At 38.8% G+C, this 11,685-nt stretch overlaps 1 protein-coding gene and 1 long non-coding RNA gene across 2 annotated transcripts; both read right to left on the bottom strand.

The window, feature by feature from the left end:
* Nucleotides 1–3: 3 nt before the first annotated feature.
* On the bottom strand, nucleotides 4–2,144 carry LOC122833841. The gene is made up of 4 exons (XR_006371063.1): nucleotides 2,012–2,144; nucleotides 1,129–1,925; nucleotides 258–406; nucleotides 4–145 (listed from the first exon to the last, which is right to left on the bottom strand). It is a non-coding gene; the product is annotated as an uncharacterized LOC122833841 (long non-coding RNA).
* A 1,368-nt stretch (nucleotides 2,145–3,512) lies between these two features.
* LOC122833832 (transketolase-like) lies at nucleotides 3,513–11,474 on the bottom strand. The gene is made up of 14 exons (XM_044121757.1): nucleotides 11,237–11,474; nucleotides 8,375–8,492; nucleotides 8,166–8,279; nucleotides 7,950–8,047; nucleotides 6,970–7,161; nucleotides 6,625–6,752; nucleotides 6,335–6,531; nucleotides 6,004–6,168; nucleotides 5,689–5,845; nucleotides 5,160–5,290; nucleotides 4,999–5,082; nucleotides 4,807–4,903; nucleotides 4,598–4,714; nucleotides 3,513–4,193 (listed from the first exon to the last, which is right to left on the bottom strand). The coding sequence occupies exons 1-14, from the start codon at nucleotides 11,341–11,343 to the stop codon at nucleotides 4,021–4,023; spliced, it is 1,878 nt and encodes a 625-aa protein (XP_043977692.1). The 5' UTR covers nucleotides 11,344–11,474; the 3' UTR covers nucleotides 3,513–4,020.
* Between the last annotated feature and the right edge of the window lie 211 nt (nucleotides 11,475–11,685).

Below are 11,685 nucleotides of genomic sequence, written 5' to 3'. Positions count from 1 at the left end.
CCTCCTCTTCCTCTTGTGTTTTTCCATTATCCATCAGTCGTTTCTTTTCCGCATGAAGTTCCTTCAGTGTCGCCATAAGGAGGCTGGTTTCCATCTCTCCCTTAGCACTCTGTCTCCAGCCTTTCAGAGGTTGCCTTAATCCGGCCTGCAGAATGAAGCGGGAAACCAGTGACATCATTAACTCAAGAGGAAAATAAACAGAAATATTGACTTCTGATGAGTTGAAATGATGCAGAAAAACGTTTGAATATATTTACTATTCGATACGCGGCAGCCTCTACTGTAGCAGCGTGTCTTCTCCTGCCCCAAGCACTTCTCCTTCCTCTGACAACCTCTAGCTTTTTACGATCAGCTTTCCTCTGATCCGTCTTCCTTTCTGATTCCAGTCGTGGCTGCACTTCTGTTCCTGAGTCATTACAATTAAATTAGACAGTCAGTGAAATGCAGGTGATGTCAAATTTTTACATCCACTGTATCAAAAACACACATGATAATTTTTCATCCCCCCTGCTTTTACATTACGTCTGACTAAATTGTTTCTGTTTTAGGTCAGTTAAGATTAACTTTTTTTTCCTCTTTGCTAAATAGGCCTACTAGAATATTGAGTGACTTTGAATTTTCATTTTTTTCAAATTCATATATTTAAATATATTTTGTAAGCTTTAGATAGATTTGAGTTTTTTAAAGATTTGAATCAAACATTTTGGATACTTTTCCAGGAGCTTGTCAGAAGAGTTTGCAGGGATTTAGGCTTCTTCCTCCTTACAGAACTGGTTTAATTAGTCAGATTTGGTGGCCATCTTGCTTAGTTACATCTTTTCAGCTCTGTATGTATTTTTAATAGGCATAAGGTCAGACTTAGAGATAGGCACACCAAATCTGGCCTGATTCGTTTTGAATTTTTCAATCATAATCTCAAAATAAAGCGTTGTTTTTGATGTGTGACCCTAAGACACCTTTTGGAGACTACCTCCAATGTTACATAAAAGAGTCCTATGTCTCTTCACACTAAATATAAGAACACACATGAAGAAACAAACTTAGATATTAAACCCAGATGTGTTAGGTTATTGAATATGTCATTGTGGAAAGCAGGCAGATAGAAACAGAAATGTTTTGTCATCTTACCAGTGATAAGCTGATCCAAAACCTTCTCCCCTGAATCAGTCCCTGATGAATGACTGGTGGCCATTTCTATTTCAGGTGCGTCAGAGTTTATTTCCAGGATCGCATTTAGGTCAGGCAATAATTCTTGGGTTTCCTCTGAATAAATTGTGCCGCTCACACAAATGATCACAATCCACATTCTCAGAACCTGCATTATTGGATTTTTGCTCATTTACTCTTCGGTTTAGGTTCCAAGCTTCTGCCAGCTTTGAGGCAATAAAAGAAAAAAAAATATATCACAAAGTTTAATGTAATTCCGAAGAAAAGAAAAAAAAGATTTTTGTCGAATTGAATCTTTTTCTAAAAATCCTTGTGCTTGGTATTAGATGTTCATTGTGTGAATGAGGAGAAAGAAAGAGGATGGAAGGAAAATCTGGGAGGTGGACAAGTTGAGAAAATAAACTCACTATGCTAATAAAGGTACTCCATCATTATACCATGAAGCACAGACACGCCTCGCTCCTCCTTGTCTCTTCTCTCTCTCAAAACTGTCTGCAGACTCTGAGCAAAAAGAAGCGATTCCCATGTTTACTTTGCAACCTAAAAAGAAAGAAATTCTAGTACAGAAAGCTTAAAAGATGAGAAAAAGTCTCCTCTTGAAACATTCTTAATGAACTGATTTAGAAGATGGTGAGGACAGTGTGCACGTATCTTGGACGCGATCTGGCAGGGAACAGAGTTGATAGACGGGTCAAGTCAGAGACAACCATGTTTGGCCAGGCTCCACTAGCATCCACATATTAAAACAAACATGAACTCTGAGGAGAGAACAATACGGGAATCTTTACATTCTCTGCGTACATACTGTTCATGAACTGTGGAGTGTGCGAGTTGTCACACTTACCCTTTGCACCCAGCTCAGAGTGGAACTAACATGGGATTTTCACCGTGAGGTGAAACATGCTGACAAACTCCCTTTTCTTTTGGAAGAAACCACACAGAAGAGCAATAAATCTATCCAGAGGTGCTTCAACATTGCTGGCTCAGGTCAATCCATATGACAATGAGACTCATGGATTAATTTGTGCTAACGGAGAGCATGACAATTTTCACACATTAGGTGCAGCTGTTGGGACAGAAGCGATAGACACAGTCCAAATGGCACCGTGGACAACTTCACACTAAACACTGAAACACTCAGGTCCTGATGAACTCCTCCAAAGTAAACAATAAAGTGTCCACAGATGATTCATTTTAGCCTTGACAGGAACATGCAGTAATCCACTGACCACATTCAACACCCCTCTGTAACCTCAGTCTGACAGCACAGCTAAATTACCAGCTTTTACCAGAAGGTATGGTCCCGAGTCTGGATTTTCCTTCCACATATTAAAAAATACTAATATGTATTGGTATTTTTTTATGATGTTGATCAGCAAAAAAAAAAAAAAAAAAAAAGATCCTCATTGGAAACACTGTGTAGTTTATAAAAACCAAAACCATTACAATAAAGATATAGTCTTTTGCATAAGTTATGTAGTTATTAAAGATAAATACATTTAATGCAGTAAAAAAAAAAAAATTGCTATGCAAATGTCAACTGTAACAAAACAAAAAAAAACCTGCCCTAGAGACACATAAGCACTTGTTGTAATCTCATTCATTTACAAACATTTCAATTCTATTGTACACATACACATCAATATATTTGGATTCTATGTACCGTAATAGGCCACCACATTTTAATACACAATTATAAAGTGGAATAAAATATATGAATTTTAGACATTTAGAAAATATATATAAAGTGGGGTATTATTTAGTCAAATTTTACTTGGTTGAAACAGAGGGGAAAAAATATTTCTGTAGATTAAGATGGTTGATATCTGGTTTAGGATGAGGATGTCTTCATGGATGCAAGGATTTTTTTTTTTTTAACGGTGTGCTGAAAAATCACATCTGCTGAGCTTATAATATAAATCACTTCTCAGTACAGTGCTCCCGTGAATTAAAACACTTAGTAATGTTGATGTGATGACATGCTCAAGGCAGAATCTAACAAAAAGAGGAATATTTTAAAGAGACGGAGGCCAATTTCAAGGTGTTAAATTTTGAAGTCAAATTTCTTTTAACTCAGGTTTGATATACATAAAGCAATTTTTTAAACAACTGAAGGTGTCATAACTATTTGATTGTGCTATATAATAATAAGTGGCTGGAAAACATCCTGCCCCTTTAATTACACAAAGTTAGCGTTTCCAGTTGCTGCTTCTTTGAGAGAAACGCAGCTCAACAGATCTGGGCACTGAGCTTGAGGTCCAACCAGTCAAATTTATGTCAGAGTAGATGAAGTGGAAAAAGAACAATAAAATAAACATCAGGAAGAAAACAACATACTGCAATAATGATGTTAAGCCATGAACGTTTAATTTAGCACTTCACAGCTACAACAGGTGAGACTGAGAACCTGCAAACACCAAAAGCATTGTTAGATTTTGTGGGATGAGGAATTGCTATGGAATGTCTTTCTGTGACTTAATTCTGGGGTAAAATAAACATCTGAGCTAAAGGCTTTCACTACAGAAGAGATATAGTACATTGCAAGAACAGCAGTCATTGTGAAAGCAATAAAATAAGAGGAATGATGACAAAAGTCATGGCCTGAGTTAACTGACAAAATTTGTACTGTTAAATTTTACAGTAGTTTTCAGCTTCAAACATTTGGGAAAAGGAATGACTGACAAAGGTAAAGGGGTAACTTGCAAAACACATTACACTGCTCTTAAAATGCAGCCCAAGGTTAGTGAATTGCAATTCTGAAACCACAAGATGGCAGTAGAGAGGTTAACTGGCGTGGACGCTGTAGCTGATGGATGAAAGCAGGTTGTGATGAAAGCTCGGAAGATGGAGTATTTAGTTTGCAAAGGTCTGGCGGACAGCGGTGACGATATTCTTGGCACTGATGCCAAAAATATCCAGGAGCTCCTGGGGCTTTCCACTGCGGGGAACGCCACTCACTGCCAGCCGGGTAACCACGATGCCAGGCTCCCCGCCCACTGCAGACAGCACGGCTTCACCGAGACCACCTGGACAGAGACAGTTAACAAGAAGCACCTTTGTAAGCAAGAACCAAAACTGATTTCACAGCTTACAGGGAAAACTTTGTTGAAAATCTAAGCAATGGCAGGACAAATTGTCAAAAGTTAGAAGGTCTGTAAAGATCAAAATAAGCTAAAGATCAAATAAGACAACATTTATTTTAATACAAGACCTACAAGTGGCTGAAAATTTGTCCTGCAGTCACAAAACAGAATTTGTAGCCTGGAAAATATGTTCTTACTACAACAACTTCATTTAATCCAACCAACTCCTAAAAAAATAATAATAAAATAAATACATAAAATCTCCCCCATAAAATGTTGCTGTTCCAGAAAGGTTTAATGCGTCATCAAACTCAATTAGGAAAATGGGAGCAAGGAAACAAGCCTACCCTCCTTGTAATGGTCCTCCACTGTGATGATCTGCCCCCCTGTGGCTCTGGCACAGGACAAAATGGTGGCGGCGTCCAAGGGCTTGATGGTAAATGGGTCGACACAAAATGTTTTTCCTGCAAAATTAAGGTTCATGTTATTCAGGTTGCTATTTGCTTTGGAAAATTTAGATTTTATTTATTTTTTTTTTCTTCTTATGCGAGTTTACCTTCACTTTTAAGCGTATCATAAGCAGTCAGAGCTTCATGAAGAGTGACACCAGCTCCAATCACAGTCACCACATCGCTGTCAGACTGGCGTACAACCTGGAGGCCATTCAGTCAATGTCAGCAAACATCAAATGAAGTTCGGTTGTGATTCTGCCCAGTTTGCAGATCAGTTAATCACCAGTATCGATTACCTTGGCTACACCCACTTCAAACTTCTCATCTGGTGAGTAGATCACTGCAGTGGCTGGTCTGCTAGTACGAATGAAGCAGATTCCCTAAGAACAGAAAGAGCTATGTTACTATAGGCTTTGGGAGGAATGTTTGCTGGACAATCTCAAGGCAGGCCTCTGACCTTTGTGTTAGCAGACAGTTCAACAGCCCTCTCGGTCGACACAGCATCACTCGGATAAAACACTGTGCATGTTGGTATGGCGCGGAACATGGCCAAGTCCTCCAGAGCCATCTGAGATGGACCGTCCTCACCTGAAGGTAGATATGACAGAGTTCTCCCATTTAATCATAGATAATACCAGGGATCTAGACCTCAAGGTTTAGCATGCAGGTGTACTGAACAAATGCAGTGTTTTAAGCCTGAACACACACACACACACACACACAATGTTTAGGTACAGAACTCAAGAGACTCTAGAGGCAGAACTCCCAGCCATCACTAAAGTCTGCCATGTGGGAACATTGAGGTTAACTATTTAGCGACGGTGATGGAGAAGTAAGGTAGACCATACCAATGTTTAACAGCAGCGTTTTCAAAAGCTTTTTTAAATGCATGAACAGCAAGAAAACCTGCTGAACCAAGAGTTCAAAACAGAGATGCATGCAAACCAGAACTTAATGATGGCAATCGTTTACAGCCATAATCTTACCAATGGAGACACCGCAGTGAGATCCTACTAGGTTGACGTTGGACTGCGAGATCGCTCCCATACGAATCTGATCGTAGGCTCTAGAGAAGAAGGCAGCAAACGTGCTGGCAAATGCAACTGTGCGGTCACGAGTGGCACAGCCAATGGCTACTCCTACCTGTAATTATAGGCAAATACAGTTCTATAAGTCAAAATGAAAACTAATGACATAACAGAGATCCAAATATTGAAGGCTTAAAAGAAAAACCCGACAGATTACACCATATGGAACAGCAGGAAAGAATATCAACAAGAGTGAGTGTGTGTGCACTTTACCATGTTTTGCTCAGCGATGAAACACTCAATATAGCGATCAGGGTGAGCCTTCTTGAATAATTCTGAGAAAGTGGAGTTTTTGGTATCTCCATCCAGGGCAACCACCCTCTTGCTTCCCTGACCCAACCTGGCCAGTGCAACACCATAGGCTTGCCTTGTTGCCATCTAAAGGGAAAGATGGGAACTGGGTAAAGCAAAGACTGATGGATAATCAAGTCGGCAAGACTTATGGAACAAACATAATGATGATTATTCATTTGTGTCTTCATTCACAGCCAAATTGCAGCATGAAGAGCCATTTTTTTAAATCATGAAAAGTGCATTTTTCTACCTTATCTCCCTTCTTATAGGCTGGGGGTGTAGGTAGGGAGATTGGGCTCAGGTCAGCTGGTGCTGCATCATCATTGGGCAGCTCTGGGCAGAGGATCTTGTTGGGGACCTGGATCTGAGACTGCAAGCCCTTCAGAAGGCCATCTACTTTGTCCTTAGGGATTGGCTTCCCATGCCAGTTCTCTAGATCCTCAATGTCTGCAGAGCCATGGATAAACAAGTTTCAGTAAGAAAATGTAGGATTTTGTTTTTTAAAGTGAGGAAACATCTTGAAATTTTGTTTATACAAACCTTTAAGTCCTTTTCCTTTGAAGGTCTTTGCAACAATACAGGTGGGTTTGTCCTTTACCTGCTTAGCCAGCCAGAAAACTTTACACAGTTCCTCCACGTCATGCCCATCCACAACATACGTATTCCACCTGCACGTATTTAAACAGTGGAAATCAGTACTAAAATAAATCTCAGAAAAGTATGCATCAGGCATCAATATCAGTTAAATTTATAAAAATCCTCAGAAATGGGAATAGACTAAATGGGCAAAAAACTAATTTTAACCAAAAGTTCATAATATTCAACTCACAAATTTGTCCCAAGAGTTTAAAAAGTGAAAGTGTGTTACTTTGTGTTGTTACCGACCCAAAGGCTTCACAGCGTTTGCGGTAGGTCTCCATGTCATGTTGCAGGGGTGCAGGCTCACTCTGACCGAGACGGTTGACATCCAAGATGGCCACCAGGTTGTCCAGCTTGTAATAGGATGCAAAGGCCATGGCCTCCCACACGGAGCCCTCTGAACACTCACCATCACCAAGCATGCAGTACACACGGTAGCTGCAATGAATAAGAGGAGAAGAAAAAAAAAAAAAAAAAGGAAGCATTTATGGCTTCTACACAATTACATGTTAAGACAATGACCAGCTAGCAAGATCAAAAGGGTTCTGAATTATTGTTTGAGTTTAAAAAGATCCCAAAAATTCAGTAAAGATAATGTTGTTTTTATTACATGTACATCCTATTTTTAAAAAAGCATCTTCAAGACTGTATAATAAGGTCCAAGATTAATTCTTGATGGATGAAAGACTCCAGACTAGGCGTGACCTGGTATATGATTGTCATCCAATAATCTGGACAAAGAATAACATGGTTTCACTGCATTATGCCAAAACTTTTAATCTGAGAATGTATAAAGTCACTAACTAGTCAGGCTACCTGCCCCACCATGCAGTTTGTGCAGTATGAATGGTATGGTTATTTTTGCAGTTTGCAAATCATATTTTGCAATATCTTTATACTGGTAAACAGCCCATGCCTAATCTGGACACTGCCATGCAGACTAATGGTATTTAAGTCTGACTTAAATACCATTAGCCAACACTAAAACAGCAAAAGATGCTTAGTTTTAATACAAGACGGCCCAGACAACACTCAGGTCAGTTTGCACACAAACAATGCACTTTCTTAAGCAATGCTGAGATGACCCAAAGGATGTTAAGATTAAAATTTAAATCTAAATGAAACCATTCTTGAACCTGAAAACGAGATCAAGATTCCAAAACTGTTTAACTCTAATCGTTCCTCAATTCAGATCTTCAATAAAAAATTAAAAAATAAAAACTGACCTGGCTTTGTCAAGATACTTTCCAGTATAGGCCATCCCACAAGAAGCCCCAAGACCTTGGCCAAGAGAGCCAGTAGCCACATCAACAAATGCGAGTTTCTGTGATATAACGGGGTAAATTGCAAAAGGAAAAGTTACCATTCACATGCATTAAATTTTTCCCAGTCATGTTGAAAGAAAAAAAAAGAAAAAATTCCAGTCACTTTTATAAACTTACAGGTGTGGGGTGCCCCTCCAGGTCACAGTCGATCTTACGCAGGTTGAGCAGATCAGATTCCTTCACGAAACCTGCTTCTGCCCAGGCAGCATACAGGACAGGGGCAGCATGACCCTGATGAGAGTCACAGAAGAATTCCCAGGTGTGATCACCAGCCAACCAAATGAAAAATTAACAACTCTCAGGTAGAATTTGCATCAAGCACCAACCTTTGAGAGCACAAAGCGGTCATTGCACTGGTTGCGAGGATCGTCTGCTTTATAGCGCATGGCGTTGAAGAAGAGCACAGACATGAGCTCCGCTGCACTGCAGCACGATGTGGGATGGCTTAGGAACCAAAATCAAAAGGAGTCAATTAGTGACAGCTGACAGTACAGATACAATATTAGTATACAAGACCGTCATGCCAGTGCATGCATATTACATTCAAACTTTGTGTTTAGTCTGAAAACATTAAATCATTTTCCGTTTAAAGCACTATGTTAATAGTGACAGAATAACTGTACGAGAATTGCCGTTGAATGAGAGAGCATGACCACAGCACACAAAATTTACACAACTGTATTGTTGACAGATATTGCTTTTGAAGATGACCTATTGAGATTAGAAAACATCATCATCAATCAATAACTTGTTAATTTTTAAACACAACCAACTCTGGTTACCACACAAAGGTCCTCAAGCTTAAAAAAAAAAAAAAAAACTTGCAAAAACGCCTTGTGAAACTGTTAGTTGCTTAAAATGGGGGTGGGATTATTGTAAACATTTCTAGAAACCCCGAATTGCCTAAGAGATTTCAGCTTCCCTTTGTGGTTAAGTTAAAACCGGTACCATTTTGAACATGCTGGGAACTTCTACAAAATCCAATGCAAATGTACATCACTCACTGTTAAGTTTTATATTAAAAAGCAAGATCCAGTTGTTTAATTTACCACTCTTCCACTTGTTGAGGCAGAGCCTGCTGAAAATAAAGCAAGGCAAATTCAGAGAAAGACAATAAGAGTGCATTGTTCTGCATTAGTCAGAACGAGGAAACGGTTGGAGAAGCAACTTAAGATTCGCTTTATTTGTAACAAGTTTTGTGAGCCTCATTTCAGACAAAGACTTCCTTATTTCCTTATCGGAAGAAAGAATTAGGAACCCAAAGAGACTCATCAACTGGCCTTTTATTTGAAGAAATGCAGAACAAGAGAATTTGTATAAGGGTTTAGTCAAGGGTGCAGCACAAGTATAATCTATGAGTGAATCACTCTTTTGTGAAGAATTAAAAAAATAAAATAAAACGTAGCTGCCAATTGTTTTACATGACATAAAACTGATGCACATGTAAACATTTCCACTAAAATTTCTCCTCAGTAATGACTAAGCTAAAATGAGAAAGGAAGAATCTGGTTCAAAACTCCCCCCTGATTTCCCCTAAATGAATTTGTCAGGCATAATAGTGCATGTGACACCCATTCAACTACAGTTAACAGAGCAGGAGCAAAGGGCAGCTACAACAACTGATAAAGCTGCACCCTATTCAAGTATACATGCCCTGACTTGCATCAACCCAGTCTGTGTGAAAACAAAAATCTGCACAAATTCTTTAAGGAGCAGAATAAATTTTAATCACTATTCTGTTTTGGTAAAATAGTTTACCTGGTGTTCATACACAGGAGCCAAACCCACAAGGTGAATAGTTTTTAGTTTTTGCTGTTAAAAGGTGCATTTGTTTAACATCTGGACAAGAACAGTTCATTTCAGTACAAGACTGCAAATGGTAACGCTACTAGTCATATCTGGACAAGATTATCCTACAGTGAATACAGATACTTTTAAAAGAAAATGTATTATTACATGTACTGCAGGGTAGTCGGATTTCACAAAAAGATGACACTACTATGTTATTGTTGAAAAACAACATATTATGAATAATCCATATTTTCACCAACCAGCTCCTCTTTTACATCATCCATAGTTCTCCACCCCTATCTGATTTTCTATGCCAGTTGTGGAGATAAAAGGGAAGAGAACATCCATCCAGGAGAAGCAATATGTTGTTTGAAATTAGTTTTAGTGCATGGAGTTTGAAATTCTATTGTCTACAAAATATGCAATTATAATATTGCACACATTCAATGGCAAAATAGATATATTGTGACATTATTGATTTAAATCCTTTAGTTGATTTAAAATTTGACCATTTTAAATAGAAGTTAATTACATAAAAAGGGAGCTTCTAACTTTGCTGTATCCTGCCCTAAAGCCGATCTTGTGTATGACAAAAAAAAAATAAAAAAAAAAAAAATAGAAAATACAAATACAAAAGTCTTCACGTGTCCCGTTAATATCAATTACTACCTAATGTAGGGGCAAATAATTCAATACCTGATTAATAAAAATGAGACTAAAAAATTCTGTGGGGACAAAATAGCACCTCAACGTCATTTAGGGAAATAAATAGAACCTATACTATTTTTCAATATTCAAAGTTTTGCGTTCACAATGAGAAAATAACTGTTAAAACTATAGAAAATTTAATTACAGGCACATTGTGTGCAAACAACTTACATATATGCATAACTAGCCAAAGTTTTTAAATTAAATCAAAACTTAAAATTTGTAACAGACGAAAAAATTATGAGCATCCCAAATTCTATAAACTGATATTACAATCCCCAGGAGAGAAAAATACCACGAGAACACAACACAGCAGCATGTGATAGTGGCATCATAGACTTGACACACTCTATCTGTGCTTATTAAAAAGTGCCTTTAAGGGGAAACTAAAAATATAACGTTATACCGAAGAGGCTCTGAATGAACCATCTAATGGGCTTGAATTTTCTTACACTAGACTCTGCTGTGCTCCTGACAGCAGACAACCATAGCGGCAGTCTCCTTAATTCGCAACTAGCTCTGGCTAACTTGCGCCGCATGAACATAATCTACTGCACGTGCAGCCACCAGGCCCCCACAGGTAGCGCGTGCATCGTCTGCACACTACGACTACGGTAATAATCTTCTATCACTGTTTCCGTGTGATTTCCTTAACACTTGACGAATCAGAGTAACTTTGTGTGACTTACCCAGAGTTGGAAGCGCATGTTGCCTTGATGGAGTGGATCCTTAGCTTGTTAGCAATGTCTTTGAGTCCCTGCAAAGTCTTCTCGTCGGGTTTGTGGTAGCTAGCCATGATCTCTTGGAGGATAACTGGAACGCTTTGTTTGCTTGGAGAATTAATGAAAGTAATTTAACACCGCACACGGCTGCTATCTGGACTTGAAGGCCTCTGCTACCCAGCGTATAGAACGACTACAAGGAGGAGGAGGAACGATTGTCACAGAAAGAGGTTTATGTCTACCAGGCGAGCCAGCCCTCATCCAATCAGATCATTGCAGGAAGAGAAGTTGCGCATGTTAAGCAGAGTATGATGTACATTTCGACAACTTTTCTTAGGTTGTCTTTCTTTTGTAAATCGAAAACTTGCAGGACGATATTCGGCACCATTTTGCCACAAAAGCGATTTTTAAATAAA

This window comes from Gambusia affinis, linkage group LG01 (genome assembly GCF_019740435.1).
Source record: "Gambusia affinis linkage group LG01, SWU_Gaff_1.0, whole genome shotgun sequence".
Classification (NCBI taxonomy): Eukaryota; Metazoa; Chordata; class Actinopteri; order Cyprinodontiformes; family Poeciliidae; genus Gambusia; species Gambusia affinis.
The sequence above is the reverse complement of the archived record's forward strand: the minus strand, read 5'-3'. Positions and strand labels throughout refer to the sequence as shown.